The 27,946-nt window shown below is 50.0% G+C and overlaps 2 protein-coding genes across 8 annotated transcripts; one reads left to right on the forward strand and one right to left on the reverse strand.

The window, feature by feature from the left end:
* The first annotated feature begins 2,121 nt into the window (after positions 1-2,121).
* LOC146754346 (maestro heat-like repeat-containing protein family member 7) lies at positions 2,122-8,132 on the forward strand. The gene is made up of 22 exons (XM_085527533.1): positions 2,122-2,131; positions 2,247-2,440; positions 2,543-2,665; positions 2,867-2,946; positions 3,073-3,190; positions 3,306-3,392; positions 3,663-3,767; positions 3,900-4,080; positions 4,157-4,263; positions 4,484-4,633; positions 4,779-4,933; positions 5,036-5,183; positions 5,403-5,581; positions 5,665-5,802; positions 5,964-6,078; positions 6,222-6,359; positions 6,574-6,750; positions 7,056-7,211; positions 7,392-7,493; positions 7,582-7,690; positions 7,783-7,842; positions 7,957-8,132. Exons 1-22 carry the CDS (start codon positions 2,122-2,124, stop codon positions 8,124-8,126), a joined length of 2,802 nt encoding a protein of 933 aa, XP_085383659.1. The 3' UTR covers positions 8,127-8,132.
* A 250-nt stretch (positions 8,133-8,382) lies between these two features.
* Positions 8,383-18,974, reverse strand: LOC146754347 (man(5)GlcNAc(2)-PP-dolichol translocation protein RFT1-like). Of its 7 annotated transcripts, XM_085527620.1 has the most exons (12): positions 18,485-18,594; positions 18,281-18,366; positions 18,055-18,171; positions 17,478-17,667; positions 16,751-16,852; positions 16,172-16,306; positions 15,079-15,478; positions 14,211-14,341; positions 12,944-13,088; positions 12,226-12,331; positions 10,901-11,150; positions 9,204-10,449 (listed from the first exon to the last, which is right to left on the reverse strand). In XM_085527620.1, exons 1-12 carry the CDS (start codon positions 18,545-18,547, stop codon positions 10,285-10,287), a joined length of 1,890 nt encoding a protein of 629 aa, XP_085383746.1. In that variant the 5' UTR covers positions 18,548-18,594; the 3' UTR covers positions 9,204-10,284. The 7 variants fall into 7 exon arrangements, with proteins under 7 accessions (XP_085383745.1, XP_085383746.1, XP_085383744.1 ...); XM_085527619.1 differs by lacking the exons at positions 9,204-10,449; positions 18,055-18,171; positions 18,281-18,366 and adding an exon at positions 8,383-9,202 and having other exon boundaries at positions 18,485-18,974; XM_085527618.1 differs by lacking the exons at positions 18,055-18,171; positions 18,281-18,366 and having other exon boundaries at positions 10,901-11,021; positions 18,485-18,974.
* Positions 18,975-27,946: the final 8,972 nt, after the last annotated feature.

Here is a 27,946-nt window from a genome sequence, read left to right on the forward strand (position 1 = left end):
TGCAGCCACTGATACAGGCAGGAGGCTGGGAATTACCTGATAAGCTCTAGTTACAGACTACTGACACAGTAAAGGATTGATTTCATTTCATTTTGGCCATCAAAAAGTTTGGAGCCTGGTTTAAGTCATCCATCTAGACTCCAATTATAATCATATGGAGAACAGCGCATTTAGGAGAACTCATCTCATCTTAATAAACCTGAATGAAATCACAGAATCATAGGATCACGGGAGGGCTTGGGTTGGAAGAAACCTTCAAGATCATTAAGTTCTAAACACCCTGCCATGGGCTGGCTGCCCACTAACCAGCTCAGGCTGCCCATCACCCATCCAACCTCGCCTTCAACACCAAGGACAGGCACCCACAGCTTCTCTGGGCAGCCTGAAATGGAAGCAATGAGCCACATGTTGAAGATACTCAAACATTCATGACTGTAGAGAGAGCCAAATACTCCATACATATTGCCTGCCTGGTCAATGGTATTAAAATGCCAACAACAGACTCATCCAGCTCATTGAAAATGGTGTGAACAAGGCGTACAGGATTCTTCCAGCAGCGAGTTAGATCTGCAAAGTGTAAAAATAGGAAATCTCAATGCAATGCAATTTTCCCTCATAACATAAATAGACACATAACTGTTTTGGGGTGCACTGTTACCAGCCTGTCAGTTGCTGTTGGTCAGTGCTAGATTCCAAAGGTCCCACTAACATAGCATGAAGCCGAAAGCTAGACGCTGGAATCAGATCTCCTGACCTTACCATCAGAAACGGAGATGTCATATTTTGCTCAGAGGTGCCTGCTTGTAGGAGGGACAGCTTCCGAGCTTTTTCTGCTCCAGGAACCAGCTCGAGCTTCAGAATTTAAACAGCAGTCAGAAATTAAACTGAGCTTTGTCACCTCCATCAAACCGAAGGAGTGGTTGGGTGGTACAGCTTTCCAAATAACTTAGAAACTGTCACAACAATCAGATGCCTACCTTTTCTTTTTGAACTTGTTAATACATAGAGCTTAATAGCATCAGAATGCCCCAAGCACTTCAGATAACACGACAGCTGTAAACCCTTCTTTAAGGATTCGTTTGTTTAACCACTGAGTAACTGTAATTCAGTGGTGCTGGTGGGAGAAGGGAAGTCCTAATCTTCCCAGATGGTGAATAGAGTTGATGTTCACATGCAGACTGGTGCTGCAGCACAGCCAGAAACCACTCATTTGGGAAACACAGCACCAAGAAAATAATGGGAATAGCTTCATAAAATCAGGCAGCTTCACCCAAATTTCATGTCAGGTCCATTATTCTTCCTATTTTCAGGAAGAAAGGTTTTCCCTTATTCTTGTAGTTTTATTTTCTTTTCCTTTCCAGCAAGCAGCTTTGTAGCTTACAAATTGTTTTCTAATCACCTCCTGGTGTGGACAAATCACACAGGTTTGACTCCATGTTTTACATAGTTACCATTTTATCTTTGTTCCAGTATGGAACTGTACAGTCATAGAATGGCCTGGGTTGAAAAGCATCTCAAAGATCATCCAGTTCCAACCCCCTGCTATGTGCAGGGTCGCCAACCACCAGACCAGGCTGCCCAGAGCCACATCCAGCCTGCCTTTGAATGCCTGCAGGGATGGAGCACTGCAGGGCTGGGCTGAGGGCACAGCCCTTCCTCTGCAGGGTCACTGGGGAGCCCTGAACGAGGGCCAGGACTGGGGGCCTGGATGGGGTGCTTGGGCTCTGCACACCAAGCAGGGCACACTGCACCATCCCATCCCATCCCATCCCATCCCATCCCATCCCATCACATCCCATCCCATCCCATCTAGCTCAGCAACAGCTAGAAACACTGCTGCGTTACCAACACTGTTTTTTTCCTAAAGCCGAAACAGAGCACCAGATGCCAAGAAGGGAAAATCAACTCCGTCCCAATGGAGACCAGAACATGGTTTAATTTGACAGGGGGGGATGCGGGGATGGACTGAAGAAGGACTCCCGGATCCCAACACCGCAGCTGTGGCAAACACACACAGTGAATACAAGGGCTCCTTCCAGACCGAACCTGCCCAAGGACAGGGACGGCTGTGGGGCTCTGGGGCGAGCCCAGGGCAAGAGGAGGGGTTCTATGTGGAGGCGGATGGAACGGGGTGAGATCACAGCCCTGTTACAATGGGCTTTGACCACCAGGAGGCAGAGCTGGAACACGAGGCTCATTTGCCGCTGTTCCTCGCTGCGAGATGGAGCAGAGACCCCCACTCTGAGTTCGAGAGGCTTGGCCAGAGAGGCGCGGAGCATCCCGCACCCCCACGGCCCCGCAGGGGCCCGGCGAGGTGCATGGGGTGCAGCCCCAGCAGGGGCCCGTGGGCTCAGCTGAGGATCCTTTTGCCTCCGTCGTGTCACCTCAGGACGAGGATCCCCTGAGCTACATCGACGCCTGCTGTGCATGCAGACCGCAGGTAGTGTGCACTCTGTGCTTCCATGGCTGCCCCTGCCCGGCTGTGCCCAGAGGGTGCCGGGGTCCCCCGATGCCAACCCCTGTAACTCCCCTCCTGTCTCAGACACAGGAACAGAAGCTGCGCTTTCTGGCCTGCGTCCGCACTGCCTGCACAGCTGCCATCACGGACAGCGTGGTCCACAGCCAGCTGTGTGACTACGTGCTGAAGGTGGTGCTGTGCATTGAGGTAATGGAGCACTGCAGGGCTGGGCTGAGGGCACAGCCCTTCCACTGCAAGGTCACTGGGGAGCCCTGAACGAGGGCCAGGACTGGGGGCCTGGATGGGGTGCTTGGGCTCTGCACACAAAGCAGGGCACACTGCACCATCCCATCCCATCCCATCCCATCCCATCCCATCCCATCCCATCCCATCCTGCTGTGCCCACAGGCGCTGCTGCAGGAGGAGCCCGCCGAGCACCTGGACACGGAGCTCCGGCAGCAGGCCATGAGCACCATCGCCGCCATGAGGTACTGCCCCAGCACGGCTTTGCCAGCGTGGAGGCATTGGTCCCAGCCGGGGCCCTGAGCGGGACAGGCTGCAGGGCACAGGGTGCTGAGCGGAGCATCACACCTCTGCCCTCTCTCCCCTCGCAGTGGAGCATGGCTGCTTCCAGAGGAGAAGAACGGTCTCCTGCGTGCCTGCCTCGGCAGCGTCCTCCACCTCCCTCGCTACGAGGACGACGCGGACCTGGATGCGGCACTCTACGTGGAGGTGCGCATCAGCTGAGCCCTGGGGACGCTTCCTGGGCACCAGCACCCGGGATGCCCCTCTGCTGCCAGCAGGACGCAGCAGGGCAGGCCGCCCTGACCCCTGTCCTCCTTTGCAGACCATGGAAGCCCTGCACCACCTGCTGCAAGTGCTGGTGAGCAGCGCTGGCCGCTTTGTCCTCGTGGAGCTGCAGAACATCATGGAGGTTTGGATGTGGCAACGCTGGGGTTTGCGGGGATGGTTCAAGGCCACAAAGGAGGGATCCACACGAGGTCCCCCAAGGGCCTGCTGCGGGCAGGGGGTGCTGGCCCAAAACTAGCCCGTGTGGTGTTAGAGGGATGGGTGGGGAGCAGCGGGAAGATGGCAGGGCTGCAGCAGGACAGGGACGCAACCACCCACCCTGCTGCAACTGGGGAGCAAGGGGAAGGACGAGTGCCCCGTGCTGTGGGCACAACAGCAACTTTTCTCTCCACAGCTCCTGCTGCCCTTCACCACGTGCCAGCTGGCGGCCGTGGAGGAGAGGGCTGTGGTGTGCATTGCCAGGCTGCTCGCCTTCAGCAACACCTGCGTCTTGCCTGAGGTAGGGAGTCCCGGCGCGCTCAGCTCTGGGACCACATCCTGGCTCCCCAGCCAGAGCCCACCTGTGTCCAGGCTTGCACAGAGCCTGGGCTGGGCCCTGCTGCCCACTCAGCCGTGCTGCCTCTCTCCCCAGCTGTGCACCTGCTTCGTTGGAACCGCGGTGTTCCAGCACAAGTGCCAGGAGAACCAACGCTTCCCCGTGCTGGGAAAGCTGGTCGGACACCTCATCCTGTCCTGCACTTCCACGGATGACAGGACCAGAGATGAGGCGATTAATGCTGTTCATCAGCTTTTCATCTTCATCGCTGCCCCAAGTGAGAGGAGTTGTGTTGGGCTAGGTCCCTCCAGATGCCCAGACCCCTCACTGACACCGTGTGTGCTCCTGTCCAGGACTGCCATGGCAACCGGAGGAGCGCACAGTACCACAGCTCTGGGACAGCCAAACTTCGCTCCACCAGGAGGTTTCCCGTGAGGACAGAGCCAGAAATATCTTCGAGGTACAAAGAGCAAACCCTGAGCCCACAGGAGAACCCAGGCCTGCAGTGTCAGGAAGAGTGCACGCACTGTCCCCGAGCAGCCCTGGTGCCTTTGGGGCCCTCACGCTTCATATCCCTGGCATCACCCAGCACAGCCTCTGCTCCCAGTTCTCCTGGGACACCTGCACAGCTGAGCAGCCAAGCAGAGGATAAGTCATCCCTCCTCTCCTCCCTCCCACAGGTCCTTCTGAAATACCTCCTGTACCCTGAAAAGGTCAACATTTTACTCACAGCCATTGAGAGCATGAAAGCACCGAGCCTCCACAGCACCCAGCTGGCTGCCCACATGGTGGATGTGCTCGCAGGAGAGGCTCGCTTCCCTCCACAGCAGGTGGGAACCTGCTGCTGCCTCCGCTCCAGCCCTGGGGGCTCTGCTCCATCCCTGGCACTGCGCTTGGCCGGCAGGCAGCAGTGGGGATGGCAGCAGGGCCCTGCTCTGGTGCCATCCCATTCTCACCCATGCTCCCCCCCTCCAGGTGCAAAAGATTGTGAAGGCGATCCACAGCAGCCTGCCTTCCATCAAAGCCAAGCCAGCTCTTGAAAGCCTGAGCAGGGCCTTGCTTGTGCTGGCCAGCAAATTCCCAAAGGAGATGGTCAGCAGCCTGCTGGTCTGCTCTCTCACCTGCTCCAGGTATGGGGCCACAGCCCTCAGGGCTCCTCTCCCCCCCCCTCCCCACCCCACGGCCGTCAGCCAGGCAGGAGCAGCCACGCTGACAGCCCTGGGGACCTGCAGAGTTGCTGTCACCATGTGGAGGGAAATGCTCTCGGAGTCTTCAACCGTGAAGACGGTGCTGCAGGAGGTGTTCCAAGTGCTCATAAACCACACTCTGCAGCACACCTCCCCATTCATCAAGGAGAGGCCACGTGTCCTTGCCCTGGCCGTGAGTTCCTCATTCACCCAGCTGAACCCCAGCTGAGTCCCCACTCCCCTTCCCTGTCCACCCCCGAGCCTTCTTCCTGCCCTGGGATGCATCCATAGACCTGCCTGGGGCTCTGGGGGTCTCCCTCCCCCCCCCTCCCTTTCTCCATCCCTACTCTTCTAGAGACGGGGTGGAAACCCAGGGGACAGGGCAAGAATCATATCCGGGTGCTTTCTGCAGGCAGAAAGGATCCTACCAGAGATACTCCAGCTGCCTCTGGTCCTCAAGGAGGCTGAAGCCATCTTCCCCCAGCTCTTCCCAGCCCTTCTCCTGCAAGTGTCCTTCACCACGGAGCTGACGCTGCAGGAGGTGGAAATCTTCTGGGAGGGGCAACAGCAGCACCAGCTCACTCCCATCAGGTGCCACATCCCCGTCCCCCTGCTGCACCCAGGGACCCGGTGCTGGGGCTCCTGATGTGACTCGCACCCTTCTCCACCTGCAGGTCCGCGGTGCAGTCCTTGAAGGTGCTGCTCTGCAGCGTGGGCCTCCAGAAGCAGATGGAGGCCATCCAGGAGCAGGGGGGCTGGGACGCGCTTCTCAGCACTGTGACCCACCTCCAGGGTGTGCAGGTGGTGGCCAGGTGGGAGCCCTTCCTTGTGGTGTCACGGGGGTCCCCAGTTCTCAGCCAAACTGCAGCCACAGCACCAGAGCCTGTGGCCCCTGCAGCAGTGGCAAGAGGGCTGCACAGCCAGAGCTGTGTCTGCCTGGTTCAGGGCTCACGGTGCCTTCTTATCCCTGCAGGGTGATGAGGGAACTGCCTGCTGCTCTGCGTGACCCCATCTTCCAGCAGCTGGTTGAGCTGCTCAGCACCAACTTCTACTCCTGGGATATGGTGGCCATGGTCTTCCTCGTTGAGGTGAGCAACAGCTGCAGAAGCAGAGAACACTGGAGGCTGCAAGGCCACTGGCAGCACGAGCCCTGCTGCCTCCCTCGGGGCCTGCTGTCTTTCCCCAAGCTGACTGTTAGATCCAGCACTAAGAGCCACGTGTGTTGTTGCAGATGCTGGAATGCATGGACCTCAGCAAAGAGCTGCACCGCATCATAGGAATCTTTGCCCACTATCTGCAGAGCAAGAGGGTGGGCATGCAGCAGCTGGTGCTCAGGGGCATCCTGCAGCTCAGCATGAGGCAGGACACGGTGAGCAGGGGTGGCCAGGAATGCCACAGGTTGGGCTGGGCCTGCCATGGGGCTGTAGCGGGGCCATGTACATCTCGGCAACTCTTCAGGCAGTGAGGAGCTGGTGCGCTCTGCCCACCCCATCACTGCCTGCTATTCAGGGCTGGTACTGGAGTAGCCTTGCCCTCATTACGCTTGCTGCTGTACCTAAAGGATGGGGTGTTTTTCCCCACAGGCAAGGACAATGATCATCTTCCTGCCGTGCATCATGGAGCAGCTGCAGGATGCAGATAGTGACATCCGTGCCACGGCCCTACCAATATTCAGCAACCTGCTGCACCTCCTGAAGGAGGTTAAGCTCAGCGTCATGGCTCTGGAGCTGGCCGGCAAGCTCCCAGCTCTGCTTAACGATGTAAGGATGATAGGGAGTCCAGCACACGAGGGATGTGGCTGCCAGCCCAGCGTGCCCATGCCTGCTGCCTTGTGACAGCGCACCAGGGGACTTTCCTGGCCGCTCACCAGGTTCAGGCACTGTGTGGTCCTGGACAGACTTTCCGCTGGGCAGAGCTTGCACACTTTGGAGCAGTTCTGAGGGCATCCTCAAGATCTGCATCCTCTCAGCTCGGAGATTTTGCCCCCACTTCACTGGTGGTGCTGTCCCTGCTTGCCATGGACTTGGAGCTGCTGACACAGATGTCCTTCCTTCCTCCTCCACAGGAGTCCGGCACGGTGCGTCAGCTCTCCATCGACTTCTTCCTCAAAACGCTGAGCTTTGTGGAGGGCCAAGAAAAGAGGAAGATGCAGAAGACGGTGTGCAGGAACCTGGTCCTGCTGTATCTACACCTGCACGATGAGGAAGAGAACGTGTCCAAGGTGGGAATCAGGTTCATCTGGGGGAGGGTGATGCTGCTCCCGTGGTGCCCCCCATACATCAAGAGTACTGCAGCCCACAGCAGCATCAGCCCCTGCTGCTGCATCCTCCCTGCAGAGGGGCTCTGGGGACACGGGCTCTGCGGCTGCTCGGGCTGCGGTGCTATCTCAGCTCTTTGGCAGGCCTCCCAGAAAGCCCTCCTTGGTGCTGCACGGTTCCTGCGCTGGAGGAAGCTGGAGCACCTGGTGCAGACAGAGCAGTTCTGGCAGATCAGCGACTGCATGGTGTGTATGCGCAACAGTATGCCCATTCCCACACCCCAGGACAGGGTCGGGACCAGCCTGCACTGACCTCACATTCTTCCCTCTTCAGCTGACCAAGAGGAGGAGACAGAGTGCAGCGCAGGACTACCTGGGCGACTGCCTGCTCTACCTGCAGAGCCTGCAGGAAACCCTGCGACTGGAGGCCGTGAGGTTCATCGGTGAGCCACGAGGCTGAGCTTCCCCCATCCCCGGCCCTCCATGCTGCACCCACGGAACAGCGGGGGTCGCTGACGGGGTTTTGTGTTCGCAGGGCTCTTAGGGCGGCACATGAGGGATGAGCAGCGGGCTGACAGAGAGCACATCTACCAAAGTAAGCCAGGGAGTGGGATGTTGGGGCAGCCAGCAGGTGACATGCCTGTCCCTCGCTCCCTCCTGCCAGAGGGGAGAGCTGGGTCATCATGCCTCTCTGTTCCTCTTATCGCAGGCCTTCAGGGAATGAAGCATGACCCCAGTCCAGCTGTCGCTTCCTTGGCCCTTCAGACGCTGAAGATCCTGAAGGAAACGAGGCCACATCCACAAGGAGCCATTGGGCAGCTCTCCACCAGGCTCCGTGGCACATGGAGGAGGTGGCGCTCCTCCCGGGCAGACAGCTGAGCGCCCTGCAAATTTCCCAGCATCTCCTGCCTGCTGCTCAGCCCCACTCCTCGGGCACATCACTTCCCTTTGCCCCATCGCCCGCACAAATTGTGCTTTTGGAAAGTAAATGGGAGTCGTTAGGACTGGCCCTAGTATCCTGTTTTCATAATGACTGGGCCCGTGTGCTGCTTTGTAACCTGTTATACTGCAGATAACAGCGGAGCGACATAATGGGAGAATTTCTAGCATTTCCAATGCAGTTTCATGAACTGCAATTATTAGGCATTATCCAGGTTATTATCCAGTGTGCTTCTATTTTATTAATAAATTGGATGTGAATCAAATAGGATCTAATGTTACCAATGCTGGAATCTATGGGAATAGGCATTTGATGTGTTAGTAATGCTGGTTACAATGCTGTTAGCCTACCAATGAGCCTTTTCTAAATTGGAGAAGACAAAACCTGGACAGAAATCTCGGGTGAAGGGGATGTTCCTGTATCATAGTGTGATCACTTCCTTTCAGCCCGCTCATCAGGATTTGTAAACTATGACCGTGCATCACTTGAGACAAAGCTGTTGGGTGCACCTGGGCTGGAGTCAGGGAGGTCACAAGTACCTGATGGGGGCGGTCACATGTACCGGTATATACTATTTGTTGCAAGGCATTAAATTCGTTCTTTTGGCATTACGCACTGTGTGTGAGTCTCATCTGTTCCCCATGTGCGGAGGCACGGTACTTTCACACGCAGCCTTGACTTGTCGCCGGATTTGGAGGCGACAGTTAAGAAAACATTTCTAACAGAACCAAACATTTCTAACGGTACCACAGTGATACCAGAAAGCATTTCACCCCGTCAGCTCTGTCCATTGGTACCAACTCCTCACTGCCATTGGAAGTGAAGATGCTTCTAGAGCTGTCTCAGGACCTGTGGAGTTTGCTATGTGATGACAGTGAAGTCTTCATGCTGTACGTCTCAGCACACTCGGCATTTCCTGCTCCACTCAAACCATGTGAAGGGAATGCTGGTTGTTACAACGTGCTGCTCGTATGCTCTGAAGTCACATCTTAGACCAGCAATACGACATGGCGCCCTTAGGAAACAAAATTCAATGCTTTATTGCTTCTGAGCATTGACATTTTCAATAAATTAAATCAACACAAAGGTTTATAACAAACACAAAAAGGAGCAACCAGATGAAAAACCTCGTTGTAAGAAAAAGCAGCATTTTTTTAATCCAAAAGCAAGAGATCCAACACGCACAAACCCAGAAGGAAATCTCATTCAACATACACAACGTTCCACTTTGCAGAAAGGCGAGACAAATCTGCTCATAACTGCACTGATCACCTCAGGTAGGAACAGAACAGCAGTGAAGTCAATGATATTTAACTCTACCTTCTGGAACTTGGACATGACTGTAATTCACAGCTGTTGTTCGGCACTGCTCAAAAACCCACCACACTTCTGTCTAGAGAAAAGCTTCAGAGCATTTCTGACAAGCTAATCGATTCTCTCCTTACATGAATGATGCTGACAGAAGTAAACTCACACAGCCAGCTTGGACTTGGACACGCTGCATATTCCAGTAGCTTCCCTGCAAGTACCAGAACTGTCTGTTTAATGCTTCTCACTTCAGGGCACCGATAACTCAGGTTTTTCTGCGCTGCATTACGTTCCACTTTGGTACTGGTTTCGTGCTTGGTCCTCGCTCCAGTGTTTGCTTCAGGTTTTGGTTCTGGTTTTTGTTTTTCAACATCAAACCATTTCTTTGCTAACTTTTTCAACAGCCCACCATCCTCAATAAGGGTATTCTTAATTACATGTTAATTAAGACGTAAGCCATACAATGCCTTCATATATGTCTCCCTACCAGTAAGAATGGGAGCTCCCCACATTAATTCTGGCCATCAGTTCATGTCAGGCAGGTGCACTACAGACCTTCATCACCAACGAGGCTGTTGGAAGAAAAGCTAAGAACGAATGATGCATGAAGAGAAAATTACTCGGCTCTCTTTCACTGTACAGAGTAGTTTAGTCAGCAACCACTTATACTGTCACTATCAATACTTCCAACAAACTCATGTGGAAACCTTTATCCAGGCAGACCCGTGCAAAGAATACAACCCTCCATAATTGCAGCCACGAACAAGAATTATTCTGCCCACGAGCATTTCATGTTCCTTTCTTCATATACTGGGAGAGGAACTGGCTTCTGACAAAGTGGACCAGCTTGGTCTCTGTGCAGAACATGGTAATGTTGGTAGCTGCAAAGCACAGCGCCCCAATGCTGATGTGAATCAGCCTTGACATCCAACCCTTATCGCAGCAGAAGAATGCCTAAAACAAAGGAAACCAGCAACTGAAGGAAAACCAGTTGGCACAAGGTAGGCCAGCTACATACATGATAGATGTTGTTGTTTTATTCCCCCTGCACTGCTTTTTTATTTTTTTAACCGAATCTTTAGTGACCATTTCTTTGCACTATCACCATCAATTACCAAGAACTAAGAATGTGGATATACAGATGGCCAGCAGAACTGTCTGACTCATTAGGTACACAGTTCTCTGCCACCTGGAGAAGGCAAGCAGGCACACATCTGAAGATCAATATAATTGCATGTCTTTGTTTCATTTTTAATAGATCTATACGCAGCCTTGCAAGATGTAATGGAAATCTCCAAGGCTATGGTTGTAAGCCTTTCCTGTTGATAATATTTCTTTCCTTCTGGTAATGAAGCCATCTGACAAACCTCCGCAGTGAAAGGAACATCCCGAGGCAGATACTTACCTCTGAATAAACAGTAATTCCTCCACTTATGACATAAGCGAGTATTAAAAACGGTGAGGGAAGCAAGCCTGTCAAAGGTCTGTAGGAGCTTTCCTTGAAGTACTCATAGATGTACTGGATGCTGTGAGCAATGCGAATACCCATATTAAAGCAGTTGGCAAGGATGAAGCCAACACTTCCGTGCCAGCGGGTCAAGAAATAAGAGATGCACAGGAACACGAAGGACAAGGCCAGCATAACAAAATTGTACCTAGGAAGAAGAAACAATATAAACAACATATGCAGTTGCACTATTTAATTACTAAACTCATTTTCAGAAGATAAAAATCCATTCGCTTTCTAAAACATGGGAGCAACAACTCCTGTCATCTGCTAACAGCCGGCAAGGCTGAGAAAAGAAATGCAGCACAAGAATGAAAAATACGTTGAGTAAACTAAACCAACAACTACTTTAAGTGAAGGAAATTCTATCCTACTATTCACCTGTGCATTCACTTCAGAAAACCTACTAACAATAATTAGCAGTATCAAACACTGAGGACTTTTTCCTTCTCTATTTGGTACTGAAGAACAATAACGCTCAATAGGGTGACACTTAGTCCTGCTCCAAACAGTGGCTTTAAAGAGAAGATCACACTTGGAAAGGGGGACAAAAGCAGTCCTTGCACATCTAAAAAGAATTGCTCAATTGCTAAACTGCTAAAAGAGGATCTCTTTTAATTAATGACCTAAAAAAAATAAAGGCCTAATTAATTTGGAACAGAGCTGTAATAGACAACAGCCACAGAAGTGAAACAAGTCCGATGGCAGCCATCAGGTTGCAGTGCCAACACACCACAACAGAGAACCAAGAAAACATCCAGGCTGCAAAACATCACAGGAAGTCATCTTGTCCAGAGCTCTCCTCAAGGCCGATAAACCACTGAACTCATGTCATCCCAAATGTGATCTATAGAAACTGTGACTGAGAAGTTTTAACAGCTGCAAGACTTTAAGGAGTTTAACATAACAGTCCACCTTAAAAACTGAAGCTTCTATTCACGTACATGTACAGAAAATAAGACTTCACATTAAATTACTTTCCCAGTTTGCTGTGTATTAAAAGCTAATAACCTTGTCAGTTCGGATCCTTTTTACCCAAAGGTTTAAACTAAAGCTTTTACATCGAGGTCTGCACACAGTCCTTAAAACGACTGCAAAAAGAAACTGCCTTCTCAGTAACAGAAAAGCATTTCCAAGCGAATATCCAAGCAGAACAATTGTTCCCCATTTGCATGCTTAACTCCATGCAAATCACACACAGATGCACTGGGGGTACTCCTCACCTGTCCACTTCTTCTTTGCACATCGAAGCAAACGTGAAACATTCTGTTACTCCATTGACAGCAAGAAATAGGACATACAACGAGTAGCACCGGAGAAGATCGGGACCTACAACAAAATAAAGACAGCAGCATTACAAGGATAAAGAGATCATTATTTCTTTTATAAAGCCACAGTTTCATACTCCACAACAGAAGCTGTAACATTATCACCGATGATAACAGCAACTTCTGTGTCCCTTTGAGAAGCTTCTGGTCTGGACATCTTGACAAGATGACAAACAGAATAAACAAAGCAAGGGGAACCCAAACACAAAGTACAAGGCGGCAGCAGCTATTAATGTAACAGACAAGATCTCCTCCACAAAAGTGGTGGTTGTATTTATTGGGCCATAAGCTGGTACACGTGACACAAGTCGGGAAAAGCCAATGCTTTATCCTTCCTTCCTTGTAAACCTCCTAATATTGTTAAAACTACTGCTGGGCTACATTCCAGCCTCTGCAAGCATCCCTGCAGGTAACTTTGGGAGCTGTGGTGCTACAGTTGGAATATTCTAAATGCATGCATCTACAGGAGGGCAAAGCAATCAAATAATTCTACCAGAATGAGGCTACTTGAAGCTCCTTTTAACCTGAGCTGATTTTTTTCAGACAGAAAGCTGACCGAGCCAAGAGCTCAGAACAGAGCTGAGAAACAAAAAACACAGCTAAAGCTTTTTACCTGTTCCAGAACTGAGCATTGAACCTCCATAAATATCCAGAGCCAACTGAGAAAAGGCACATCCAAAAACAGCAATGGTAAGGCCAATCAGAAGCACCAGCTTCAACAGCAGTTCTAACACATTCGAAGCCATAGCAACATCATCCTGGAGAAAAAAACAGAAACAAAACAACAAAACCCAGCAGTCAATTACACGAACTAGAACCAGCACAACTGCTGCTGTCACCAAGAGAAACTGTTCCAGGGGGAAAAAGTCCACTGGCACAATGCAAGGCACAGCCAAGACTATTTTTTGGTATTGACACACCTACACACTTGGTCCTGGCTTCCAGCTGTGCTCAGGTATTCTTATTCTCTTCCGTATTATATGCAGAACTCTCAACAAAGATCAGCCATTGACAGCTCTGTTTCAGGGCTTAAGGAAAGGGGCAAACAGCAGCCAGTAAATAGCAAAGAAAAGCACAGCATTTGCCCAGGGCCACAGCCTGAATCACCAAAAGGGCCACGTCTTCATTGTTACACTGGACTACAAGTTTCGCCACAGCATAAGGAGCCACTTGTGAGTTCTGTACATGGTAAGATGCAGCTGCCCACACCCCTCATGAGGAGTCAAACCTCCTGCCAGGTGCACGGGATAAGCCCACACACAAACACACCATGAACACTCCACGTCAAACACACACACAGGTACACCTCTGTCAGCCTACCATTAACGTGAGACACGACACTTGGCTGACTGGGACCTTCCTATCTGACCAAGAATTTCTTCTAGAGCATACAGAAACCTCTCCTTCATGTAACCATCGTTACTGCGCAAACAATCCCAAAGCTCAGCCAAAACACAGCTGTCTTCCTCTGGAAAGGGCACCCTCTGAAGCGCTCAATGCTTACCAGCCTGTTGTATTTTCAAGTCAGTCAAATATTGTCAAGTGCCACTTATTTGCTGGAAAGAGATTGAACCTACAGTAATTGCCTCAGCACAGCTGCACAGACATGGTGCACAAGCACCATGCTGTTGGAGTAGAGGATTTTAACTTCAATTACCAGACAATGCAGCATTATGTCATTGCACCTCGTAACTCCTACTTCGCTACCTTTTTATCCATTTGCTTTTTGTCCAGACTCCTTCGGCATGGTCTCCACTTCAAGTTTCTTTCCAAATATCTTTACACTCAGTAATTTAAACACACGACAGTCACACTCCTGATACAATTGATCTCCAACAGAAGGTAAGCATTTCATGTGGAACCAATACTAACAAACGTACCTGCTTCTGATCCTTTACATTCTTCCCTCTTTCCAATACTTGAGCGAAAAAGACATAAAAACTCTCTTCAATAGGCAAAAAGATGAACCTGGCCACCAGCGACCCGAGATTATTCACGATATCATACACACCTTCACAAACAAAACACACCAACAAGCTGTCACTTTTTTTCTGGCACAAATTCCTATTCCACATTTCTGATAAACAAAGAGAGAACCAGTGGAACTTAATGCAGCATTAGAGCAAATCTAGCAATAGCCCCAGACACCCCCAGGCAGCCCCTTCAGTTCTTACTACAGAGGAAGATAAAAGATCCAGATGCAAGAGAATCAGCCTGTGGCGCAGCCAGTGCTGTCACCTGAACTGCTGCTGCCATTCATTACTCTGTAAGGACACTGCTTTTATGGAGCACATTCAGTTGGAGATGTGATGCTACAAACAACAGTGTTCCTGCTGTAACAGCTAACAGACTGCAAAGGAAGACAACAGGGCCAAGAAAATGAAGAGAAGGAACTGCAATGTATCAGATACTATGCTGCCTCCTTCCAAGTTTTTAAAACAGAAACAAGACGCACAGCAGAAGAGGCACAACTGCCAAGTTTTGATCCAAGGGAGAAGCATTCCTTAAATCCACGACCCTCAAACAAGTTGCTCTGGTTTTGTTTCTTGTTTTTTGGTGTGTGTTATATTTAATAACCATTTACCCATCATTCTCTGAAATGCACCTCAACGTCCCAGCGCCACTGAAATCCTCCAACATTTTCATGTTATTTTCAAATGGTTTCTAATATTTTCAGTATTTTCAGAAGCAGACAAAAAGGAGCAACTAGAAAATGATGTCATTGTTGCACAGCATCGCCACACTCACCCTGATCGCCAAAGTTTATCACATTCAGAAAAGTCATCACGTATCGCTCACCTGAAGTTGAAAACACAGAAGTAAGGACAAACCCCCACATCTCTCCCCGTGTGTGTCCAGGCCCTGCTAACAGGACGCATTCCAGAGACATGTCCAGCAGGACGGTACAGTTCTGATCCTCCACAAACCTTCCGTAACTGCACCTGGGTTGCCAACACCTGCTGGTGCCGCTCTGACCACCATCCCCTCCCAGCCTTCCCAGGCTCCTTGTCCATTTTGTGACCTGTATCCACTTTCCTTCCCCCAGCATTCCCACACATCGAGCCTCACTCTCTGTCAAAATCTGCTTCAGGAAGGACTGTTTGAAGAAGCTCCAAGTCAGCCATGCTTCCTTCCAGTTAAGGAAAGCCTGCAAAATCAAAGAAGCAGCATCACCCTGGTCTGGCTGACTTTCTCCCTTGTGGAAAATCACCATCTTTGCAGATACACAAAGGAACTGCATAAGTTTTCTACAGAGTAAATCACTCAACAGTAACCAGAGAGGGGGAAAAGTTGTTTAGCAGACCAATATAACTCTGCCCCTCACAGTACTGTACATCTTTCAGTGCTCTTCAAAGCACTCCTGCAAGCCTCACAAGACAGAACTGCCTTCATGTCCTCAATCTCTCAGTCTCTTCCTCATCTTTGCCTTTTCATTTCTTTCTTTGCCCCATTTCCTTTTTGGAGGACATCAGAGATCTGAGTATCTGCAGGACGCTGTGCACCACCACGTTCTGTCTGAGGAGAAGTTGAAGTACCAGCTCTGTAAGACAACCCTGGATTCTCTTCTACCTGATACCAGCTCACTCCCTTTAACACTGTAAATGTTCCATCTCCAATCAACAGATGAGGCAGCCAACGAGGCCCAGAAACAAAGAGCTCCAGGTTCACTGTGGTTTTCTGACAAGGATTTGAATGCAACAACTGTGAATGGAATTTTATGCAACCATGCTTCCTAACCAGCCATGGTGTCCAGGAGCAGAAATAATCTCTCAGTCACTCCATCAACTCCAGTTTTCAAAGCGCTCTCGTCAAAGACTTAAGAATGAACTGTGTGACCCACCTTATCCGCCATCCAGTTAGGTAACAGGCCTTTCATTCTTGTAATCGGAAATGACTTCTTTGTTGCTTCAGGAGACCCCAAGAACTTTGCAAAACAAACCACATAGCACAGCACCAGAACACTGGTGTACAAAAGCTGGAAAGACAAGGAAGGAAAAAAACAAAGAATGAGTGAGAACTCAGTGAGAAGTGAAGGCAGTTCTTCCTCCTGTCAACTCTGAACCTAGCTGAAGGCGTTACTGTAACTCCCCTCCCCACACACAGAGTACTGTTGATTTAAATTCATTTTAATCAGCAGATCAGCATCACAGCCCTCTGCCCTCAAGAACAGCTAAAGCACACACAACGTAACAACCTTATTCACAAAATGTACCTTTAGGCACACAACAAAGGTGCCCATTAAACTGACTGGGCTCAACGCGCCAAGTAACGTCTATCACCAAAATCCTTCACATTTAAACCCTCACCTCGGAGGAACATTCTCTCACCTCCTCAGTGTTATCTAGCAGGTTAAATGTCACAGACAGCAGCAAAGAACATTTCAGAGCAAGAATTTATATACAGAATACAGGAAACTTACCTGAGCCAAGGAAAAAATGTGAAGGCCCCATTGCGGATAAAGGATGACTAAGATAACTGTCAAAGTGCATTTTGACACTATCGAAAGGCTTTCAGCAATTACCTTCAAGAAAGAGAAAATAGACAATGCTCATTTTTGCCAGCTTAACCACCTACAGGAAGGCAAAGCACTCCAGTTTCACACACACAACCCACAAAGGACCTGTAAGGCATTCACAGTCAGTGTGGCTACCACAGTTCTGCTGCTGCATTGACCACCTCACGCTGCAGCATCTCTGCACATTCTCAAGTCTTATAGGGCACTTTTCCCCCATCACACTGCCCCGCTCCCTTGTGTGGGACCCACATGGGAGTAAATCCTGCTTGGCACAATCGTGACCCCAGCTGCTGCATTTCACAGCCTTACACCGACAGTGAAAAGCAGAAGTGTGGAAGGCGTCTGTGCCTCCCTCTGAGCAACACTTGTGATTATACATTTAATGAGCATTAGGGAGGTAACTTCTAAACAAATTAACTTCCTTTTTTAAACAGGAGCAAATTAACGTTACAAATACATTATGACTACATCGTACAGCACGAAGCAACCCATAGCTTCATTTGTTTTTTAAGCACCCCTGAACATGCACAGATCCAGTTCAGGAATCTGGTCTTCATTTCCATTACGTCACTTTTTCAGCACGAAGTTTCTCCGTCCCACACAGCCCTATGCTCACAGCTTCCCTACTAACCTTAAGCCTTACAAACAGGTGAGCCTGGGCTAAAACCCAGAATGGCTCCCCTAGAAGCTCAACAACTGCAGAGAGGCCAAACACCACCACACCAGCCTCATAGTGAGGAACCACGGATGGATCCGGAACTTCAAGTACGTGCAGCCAGACGAAGCCCAGGAAAACAGACCAGAAGACACCAAGAGGGACTCTAAAAAGTTAATGTAAAAACAGTCAGGTTTCCTTCAGCAGAAAAAAGAACAAGAGAAAATCTGATTCAAATTTCCCACGCTGCTGTACTTTACGTATGTCGAAAGAGATCAGACAAACTCATTGCTATTGTAGCTACAAGTTTTGGTGTAAAACCTGTCAGTGCGAGCTACTACTTGCAGCTATGAGTCTGATAGCCCCAATGTAACTGTTACAGTGAGCCTTCCAGGCAACGGCAGTGGAGTCAGCAGAAGAAAACATGCACGGCATGCAGTGCAGACACGGGCTGCAGACACGGGCCGCCTCGTGCAGGTCCCGCTGCAGGACCCGCCGCCTCCTCCAGCCGGAACCAGGAGTGAGCTCTAAAGCAAAGCGGAGCCGCTCTCACGTCAGCCACAGCAGGTTGATGGTCGCGGCCCAGCTCCGCTCCGCGCCACCGCTCAAGCAGGCCCTGCGGAACGCCTCCCTGGCCAGGAACACCGCGGTGGAATAGAGCAGCGTCAGCCTGCGGGAGACATGACGGGACACGGGGTCGGCCCCGCTCCGTGCCAAGGAAACCCGGCCACCAGAGGCGGTTCCCGGCGGCTCCCATTGCCGGGGCAGCGCGGCGTCACCTCACGCTGACGACGCCGAGGAGCTCCCTGGACAGGTAGCACAGCGTCAGCGCGTTCAGCCCGAAGGTGACCGCCCGGAACAGCACCTGCGGGGGAACGGGGGAGGAAAGCGCTGCCGGGGGGCCGGGCCGGCTCCCGCGGGCGCCGCCCAGGAGGGCGAGGAGCGGGAGGAGGCGGGGCCGGGGGTCCCGGGTCGGCCCGAACCTGCAGCAGGGCGCTGGACGAGGCCAGGCGGGCGGTCTGACGGAGAGCACCGACGGCCGCCATGACACCGAGCGACCGGCCGGAAGGACGGCGTCGCGCCGCGATGACGTCACGAGGGGGCGGACGGCAGCAGAGCTGAACCCGACCCGTGTGGTGCCTGTCAGCAGGTGGCGGCGGGGTGACACAGCGGGGTGTGCAGCGATACAATGTACGGCCTCAGTGTGCGGGGAAATGGCAGCCAGAGGCGTCCAGCTCCACTTGTGAATGTGGATGGAGCACAAGCAGCGCGTGTGAGCGCAGTGATGTGGTGCATTGCAGCACTGGGGGCACGGACAGGAAAGAAAAGCCCCAGATCTGGCCATGCAGCTTTTAGCAGCGCCGCATTCGGCTCTTGTTCTTTGCTGGCCAAAACACGGAGCTGCTGGTAGTGACAGTGCTGAGACACGGCGCTTTGTAGCTGACACTGCTCCACACAACTGTGCTGTTGTGCTCTTTGCACCCGGTGCAGTTCCCATGGAAATAAACGGCAGGCATTACTTTTGGAGCAGCCCGTACAATACAACTTCACCACCTCATTTTATCTGTGCCTTATCATCCTACCTAAAATGTAAGACTCTTTTCTGAGAATCCAATAGTACCGAAGGTTCATCGTAAGAGACACTTCAGGAGTCACCTCAGGCTGTTCTAAGCGGTAGAACACTCCCATCGCATCCTGAGGAATGTGGAGAGGTTCAAAGAAGAGGCTCTGACCCCACGTCTGAGGCTAAACCAGCACTGACATCCTCCGTGCACACCATACTCCTAACATTCCATGTCTGATGTGGAGCAAACTCCTGTCCATCCGCACACAAAACCTGATGCGATCAATTATGCTGAAAGCACAATACAGAAAGCAAAAACCTGTTCTCTGTCTGTGGCGAACCTGAAATCTTTCCAACAGAAACAGAGCCCCACAGCATCCCTATGGGAGCAGCAAGGCACAAATGCCACTTCTGACTACTGCAGTGACACCATACCCCGAGCCTGTGACTTGAATCACTTCATCCTCTCACAAACATTACATTGTACAGAACGAAACCCCGTAATGTTGTCAGTAACGTTTCCGAAGGGTATATGCAGGTTCACTGCAGCCTAGGAGAGAGCTAGCCAGGAAACCATGAAGTCAGCCTTGCTTTTTTATTGAATTATGGCAGTTTTCCAGACCTTTGTGTGATTATTAAAACAAAAGAGAGAACTGTGGTGCTTAACAATGAGATCAGATCAGCGGTACAGAGAGTGGAATGTGTAATTTGCAACAGGGGAGGCCCAAAATCAGACTTGCCTTGTTAAACCATACAGATAAAAGGGTGAGCAGCCCTTTTCACTGTGCAACACTGGGTTTTTCAACCAAATCCATGTGAGGCTGCTATGAGCTTTGCGTGTCATTTTCTTGAAGCACATGACGACTCACCAATAAAAAGTGAACTCATTCAGTCTGCTGGCTGTTTTGCAGCCCAGGCTTACATTTGGTCCCTTTTTACCTCTGAGCCAAAGTCTAGCATCGTTAGCAAGAGGCCAAGCTAAGACATTTACTTTCACGCAATACCATTTAACCACGTTAATAATGCAGGACATCAGGTGGTTACAGCTGGGTAGTGCAGTGAAGACATATCAGCTATTTGCTCAGAACTGGAACGAAGGGGGAAGGGGACAAAATAAGGGCTACTGGGGTTGAACGGTGCATTCGAGGGATTGTACCAAACTCTGTGGGCAAAGATTGCAGAGTGCAAAAGGAGGGAGTAGGGCAGGGGGATGATGGGGATGCCGCTGTTCTAGCGGATCCTGGATCGCTTATGAAGGTGGTGAGATGGACAGCCCGGCTGAAGTGCCTTTATACTAATGCACGGAGCCTGAGTAACAAGCAGGAGGAACTGGAAACTGTGATGCACTCTGAAAATTATGACATTGTTGCTATCACAGAAACATGGTGGGATGACTCCCACAATTGGGATACTACCATCGATGGCTATAGGCTCTTTAGGAGAGATAGGCGAGGTAGGAAGGGTGGGGGAGTCGCCCTTTATGTCAGAGATTGGATAAACTGTGAGGAGCTCCCCATGAGAAACAGTCAAGAACAGGTTGAGAGCCTGTGGGTTAGGATTAGAGATGGGACTAATAAAGGTCAGCTGGTATTAGGGGTATACTACAGGCCACCTGATCAAGGGGAGGCTGCTGATGAGGCTTTCTTGCTCCAGATGCGTGAGGCGTCTGGCTCATGGGCTCTTGTCCTGGTGGGGGACTTCAACCATCCTGACATCTGTTGGGAAAACCACACGGCGAGCTGCAAGAGCTCCAGAAGGCTCTTGGAATCCATTGATGATAGCTTTCTGGTTCAGGTATTGGACAGACCGACCAGAGGTCAAGCGTTGCTGGACCTGCTGCTCACCAACGCTGAGGAGATCATCAAAGGCGTCAAGGTTGGAGGCTGCCTGGGCTCCAGCGATCATGCCCTGGTTGAGTTTGTGATCTCAAGCGATGTGGGCCTGGCAAAGAGCAGGACCAGGATGCTCAACTTTAGAAGAGCAGACTTCAAGCTACTCAATGGAATGCTGGCCAAGATCCCCTGGCGCGCTGCCCTCAAAGATAAGGACGTTGAGGAGAGCTGGCTACTGTTCAAGGATGCCCTCCTGGCAGCACAAGAGGTCTCCATTCCCCTGATTAAGAAAGTGGGCAGGAGAGGTAGAAAACCGGCATGGCTCAGCAAGGACCTGCTAAGAGAACTGAGGGTGAAGAAAGGGGTGTACAAGCTCTGGAAACAAGGCTGTGTCACCCGGGAAGAATACAGGGATGCCGTCCGAACTTGTAGATGTGGGATCAGGAAAGCCAAGGCACAGGCAGAACTGAACTTGGCGAGGGATGTGAAAAACAATAAGAAAACCTTCTACAGGTACATTGGCCAGAAGAGACAGGCCAAAATGGGCGTACCTACTCTGGTAAATTTAAAAGGAGAAATGGCTTCAACAGATGAAGAGAAAGCTGAGGTGCTGAATGAGTTCTTCACCTCGGTCTTCACTGGTGGCCAGGATTCTAGTCTTTTTCACGTCCCTAAGTCTTGCACCCCCATCCCTCCATGTGGGGACCAAGGAGGTAAATCCCTCCCCACTGTAAGGGTAGAGCAAGTCCGAGAGTGCCTCCTTAGACTGAATGAGTATAAGTCTATGGGGCCAGATGGCGTGCATCCCAGGGTCCTGAAGGAGCTGGCTGAGGTGGTTGCTGAGCCGCTCTCCATCATATTTGAGAAGTCGTGGCTGTCAGGTGAGGTCCCGGATGATTGGAGGAAGGGTCACGTCACTCCCATTTACAAGAAGGGGAGCAGGGACGACCCGGGTAACTACAGGCCGGTGAGTCTCACCTCTGTGCCTGGGAAGATTATGGAACAGATCCTCCTGGACAACATGCTTGATCACATAAAGAACGAGCATGTGATCCGAGACAGCCAGCACGGCTTCACCAGGGGAAGGTCATGCTTAACTAATCTTGTGGCCTTCTATGATGGAGTGACGGCGTTGGTGGATGAAGGGAAGGCGACCGATGTCATTTACCTGGACCTGAGCAAGGCCTTTGACATGGTCCCCCATCACATCCTCATCTCCAAATTGGAGGGAGGTGGATTTGATGGGTGGACAACTAGATGGATAAGCAATTGGTTGAAAGGCCGCAGACAGAGGGTGGTGGTCAATGGCTCTATGTCCAGGTGGAGGCCGGTAACGAGCGGTGTCCCTCAAGGGTCTGTCTTGGGACCGGTGCTCTTTAACATCTTTATTAATGACATCGATGAGGGAATGGAGTGCACCCTCAGCAAGTTTGCTGATGACACCAAGCTGAGTGGTGCAGTTGATACGGTGGAGGGAACAGATGCCATTCAGAGGGACCTTGACAGGCTGGAAAGCTGGGCTCGGGTGAACCTAATGAGGTTCAACACGGCAAAGTGCAAGGTTTTGCACTTGGGCCGGAAGAACCCCAGGCACCTGTACAGGCTGGGAGGAGTGGTCCTTGAGAGCAGCTCGGCTGAAAAAGACCTAGGGGTCCTGATAGATGAGAAACTTAACATGAGCCAGCAGTGCGCTCTGGCAGCCCAGAAAGCAAATGGGATCCTGGGCTCCATCAGGAGAGGGGTGGTCAGCAGGGATAGGGAGGTGATCGTCCCTCTCTACTCTGCTCTTGTGAGGCCCCATCTGGAGTACTGTGTCCAGGTGTGGAGCCCTCAGTACAAAAAAGATATGGAGATTTTGGAAAGGGTCCAGAGGAGGGCCACAAAGATGATCAGGGGGCTGGAGCACCTCCCCTATGAGGACAGGCTGAGGGAGTTGGGTTTGTTCAGCCTGGAGAAGAGAAGGTTGCGGGGTGACCTCATTGCAGCCTTTCAGTACCTGAAGGGAACTTACTCCCAGGAGGGGAGTAAACTCTTCGAAAGGGCTGATAATAGCAGGACTAGGGGAAATGGTTTTAAGTTGAAGGAGGGAAGATTTAGGTTGGATGTTAGGGGAAAGTTCTTTACTAGAAGGGTGGTTAGGTCCTGGAACAGGCTGCCCAGTGAAGTTGTGGATGCCCCGTCCTTGGAGGTGTTCAAGACCAGGTTGGACGGGGCCCTGGGCAACCTGATCTAGTAAATGTGTATGTTTGGTGGCCCTGCTAGGCAGGGGGGTTGGAACTACGTGATCCTTGAGGTCCCTTCCAACCCGGGTAATTCTGTGATTCTGTGATTCTGTGTGAGGTGAACTGAACTGAGAAAACAGAACACTTCATCTTTGCTAACACCATCGTTACTGTCCGTGTTCTACACACAGAAGGTGTGCCCACGTGAAGAACACGCTCTGTGCTAACTGTGGGGCACAGCACACTCCTCGGTGGCTGCTCCTGCATTGCTGAAGGAAAGCAGTCTTTGTTAGCAGATCTTTTGCTTGGAAGACAAACCAAACAGTTACTTACACCAGAACACAGTAAAGCAAAAAGAATAATAAAGTTACTTGAAAAGTGATTGTGCAGAATGGACAAGGGAGAAATGCTCAATACTTGCAGAAGTAGAAAGAAAGGTCCTGAAAACAAGGGAGAATTCTGGCATCACTTATTTTAAAAGAATGGTGACTCAGTATTTAGAAAAGAGGTCAGCCACTGGATTTCACAACCACATGTGGAGAACACTACAGAGGAAACTGGATGGGTCTGCCAAAGCAGTCAGTGTAGGGCCGAGAGCTGCCTCCCCCACACACACCGAGGTGGATTCAAAACAAAAAAACACAGAACTCTCCTCTGCAACTATTTCTGAAGTGTTTGACCAGCAGAGTGCAAAAACCAGCAGCACTGAACTGCTACAGGGACCGAAATGTGCTGACATCACCAGAGCCAGGTGGGCAAATCCGAGACAGCTTCGTGTGTTACTGCCCATCCTGTACCCAGCTGTGCATAAATAGGAAATGTCAGTCTAACTATTCCAATGCAGTCTGTAAGGTGAACAGACAACACGTGGAAAAGAAGGACTTCCCAGTCTTCTCCTGGAAGTGAATGAGAGGAATTTTATGGACAACAAGGAAAGCATATTGATAGTCAGAATGCTTGTACAGCACATGCATGCTATAAACTGCACTGTATTCCACGATACTGTCTCATCCTTGTTGCTCTCCTCTGGTGTTTTCAGCCTGGGTAACGTCAACTGAAGCAGCACACCTTACAGCACACACCGACATAACTAAACACAAGTCACAAATAAGGGAGAAGTGGAGCAGATCATTCCTTTATAAGATTAAAAAACCATCCTGGGGATTTTCTTTGAAACTTATGCCATGCGGTTCCTGAACTTCCTTTTCATCCCAATGGTTCCCAAACACTTTGTCCTTCACAAGACCATCTTCCCCCCCTGGGGAAAACACAGCATTTCCACTGCTCAAGCATTACAGCTGGAAGGCACAGGACAGGAATTAAAGCACACTTCACTAAGTGAAACTGTTAACTGCATTTAGAGACTGAAATAATGCAGAAAGCCTAAAAGAATGAATGTCCTCTCCTTGCAGAAATGGATGGAGGTTTCAAGAACCAAAGCTCACCATCTGTCTCCCTTTCTGTCACTGAAAGAGCACGCCAGCTCCTTCATAGCATGCCTCTGATCCTCTCGTTTTCCAAGGCAAAAACCTAAGAATGACTCTCACAGGACTCATTAAGGCTGCTCCCCCCTCCAAGCAAAGAGTAAGCACAAGTAGAACTCTGCACAGTGCTCCCAGGAGATGCATGGGAAGACATGTACTGAGGCAGCCAACGCAGCTACTTTCACCTCTCTGGGAAACAGACTGAAAAAGCTGAGGCTGAAAGGACAAATGATGTTTTCAGTTTACTGCTTTAACTTCTCAGCTAAACAGCAAGGATGAGCTGTCCACAACTACGAGCAGTTTTGCTAGTAATTCACATGGCCACTCACTGGAATGAGGGACGCGCTGCTTAGTGACTTGTGTATAGAAGCAGGGAGCACACACATGTCATACAGCACAGGGGTTTAACAGCCAGTATCCTTACGGTGCTTTTTGAAAGCAGCCAGGACAGTCAGGTCACAAAGATCACAGCAGTCTTGACTGACTGATCTTCACTCACAGAGGGGTTCTTGAGATCTTTCCTGTTGCATTATAAAACGATGAGCATCAGAGCTCACACGTACACCTGCACAGTGGAAAGTACCCAACGTTCATTGAAGTCATCCAGGATGCACGCAGCATTCAGAGATTCCTGGTCCTTTTACATACCCACAAAGCACTGTGTACTTCGAAGACAAGGAAGTGGTGTACAGACACACACCTGTGATTGCTTGGCCCCACTGATGCTGTTAGCAGCCAGGTTTGATCAGAGGCTGAGCAGTCAAAAACTCTTTCAGAATCTTATCCACCATCCTCTCTTCAGCTCCCCTGCTGGAGCTGTTTTCACATCCGTGAAAATCTATTAAACTCTAATGTTTGCTTTTGTAACAAAGTCCTCCAAGACTGCAAACAGCCTTCCTTTTCTCTCCCTTTTTACTGTTTAATAACTTGTACAGAAATAGCCATGCTGCAGATCTGACAAAAGCCAACCCACCACAAACCGTGAAACAAACATGCACATAAAAACTTGGGGCAGGGGAGGAAACCCTCCAAAAATCCACAACCTATTTGAGACTTTATAAAGACTCCTCCCAGCCTCACCATGGGGTGTTTGGCCTCAGCCCACCCCCCACAGAAAATATTCTCTTTTTTCCCCTTGTGAGAATACTGACAAATGTGGGTGGCAGCCTGGGGCTCTTCTCCTGGCTCACAGCATTGCCCAAACACACACAGCCCGCCTCCATGCTAAAGTAAAACTGCAGCATTAAAATATTTCTGCGTGCTGCATCTGTTCTCACCACCCACAGTCTTGCTCCTGCCTTGCTGCTCTTGCCTACTGGCGTGAGTATTCCAGCTTTAGATAGAACTGTTTTAGGGATACAGGCCAAGAAGGTTAACGACAGTTAGCTTTTGTTGTTTGGGTTGAATATGGTTAAAATCTGTGCCCACACCCAGTATTAATAAACAAGCTCAGTCCGTGGCAGTGGACAGGTTCATCCCTGCAGAAGAGAACTGCCAAGTGAGTGCCAGCAACTACTCCAAGTCTGTGCAGCACCGCCTGCAGAAAGTGCTCTGTACTCTTCCTTACTGACGTTCTTGGGTTGGATATCTTTGGGAAAGCTGCCTGTTTTCTGTGCTAGGATGACCGAAATCAAGCAGCTTTCGACTTCCAAATCCATCCACAGTCCAACTAAATCTTGACAATGAGAAGTCCCTGTTCTATAGCTCTACTACATGGACACTCAGCTGCTGGTCCAAACGTGGCACTCTGAAATTATGCAGGTTCTCAAGCAGCTCTACAATTACTGGAAAGTTAATTCCAGAACTGCTGCAGTGAATTGTTTTTAGCAGCTATTAACCTATGTAAATGTCCATCTGTTCTGATTCCTTTCCACTGCTGAGTGTCCAGTGTCTGTTTTGTGATTTGAAGGTGACTGAACGTTACAGTCAGCTGTGAACAGGAAAGGTAACGGGTCACTAAAGCACACAGAAAGTCAGCATCGTTTGTAAGGTGGAAATGAAAAACCATAGTCTTCATTCTGATAGTCCCTCTCACTACCAGCCTTTATTACTGCTGAAATGAGAAAATCAGACTAGAGGGAAAGTTGTAATTAATGGAGTGGAATTAATCCAGGTCACTCTATTACTCTGGCTTTGCACAAGGGTAACTCTACTCCAGTAACTTCAGCTGAGTTTTTCTGGCACAAACCCACTGTAAGCAAAAGCAAAATTTAGCCTCTCGTTTGTTCTCATTAGGCTCCTGGCCCTTAAGCATCAGACTGACTGGAAACAGTTTACAGCCTTCAAGTTAGAAAGGAGAAAAATCTGACTAACAAGAAAAACACAAGTGTGCCAAATAAATATGGTACTGTTTTATAGACTACAGGATCAAAAAGATGCAGAAACACTTGTCTTAAAAGAAAGGTGACAGGGCTTAGCAAGAAAGCACTCTTAATGGCTATAGCTGCTACTGAAACTGCTGCCTCTTGTCACTAATCTTGGGCAAACTGCTTTTTTTTTCTTTCCTCTTAAATGGAAACCATAATCCTGCTATGAAGCAGAGCAGCCACGAATTAAGAGTTTTGGTAGCTATTATAAAAGGTTAGATTTTATGACAGATAAGACAATATTTCTGAGGTTTCTTAAAGCATGACTGTGATGAGAATGACGATAAAAGCACCCCGTGTATCAGGGTGAGCACAGGAGACATTACATATTTTGCAGTCTAAAAGTAGCAGAAAGCTTGTTAGTTTTGAAGTGACTTGGAAACAAGCTGGCTCCATTTTGCAAAGGTTCCTCCCTGTGCTGCCAATCACAGCCTTAGACTCCTTTTCTAGGTCTCTGTCTCTTTATTAGAGCAAATAGGAAGCGACAGTAATGACACCAATGATGGATGCAGTATCTGCGATACAGTTTTCTCCCATTTCTCTCCAGGGATTGGGCTGATTAACAAATCTGAATTTCTGTTTGCAGTCACGGACTATTTATGGGGCTTGAGAACGTCAGCAGTCATGGAACTTCATACCATATATTTTTCATCACCCCTTTTTTTCCCAGAGCAAACAGCCTGTTCAGGAATGACCACGGTTTTGACTGTAATCATTCATCTAACTGCTTATTTGTGTCTATTTGTCCCAGACACATAGAAAGGCTTGGATTGGAAAGGACCTTAAAGATCATCTCGCTCCAAACCTCCTGCCATGGGCTGGGTTGGTCTCCACCCCTTAGTTCAGGCTGCCTATCCAACCTGGCCTTGAAGGCACCATTCGCCTCCAGAGATGAGGCAGAGATGTGGGACGTGCAGAGGCCAATCCTCACCTGCATCGGTTAGGGTCAGTTCAACTCTTGCACAGCAGCCAAATCA

This window comes from Coturnix japonica, chromosome W (genome assembly GCF_054131305.1).
Source record: "Coturnix japonica strain WE chromosome W, WE-NBRP24, whole genome shotgun sequence".
Classification (NCBI taxonomy): Eukaryota; Metazoa; Chordata; class Aves; order Galliformes; family Phasianidae; genus Coturnix; species Coturnix japonica.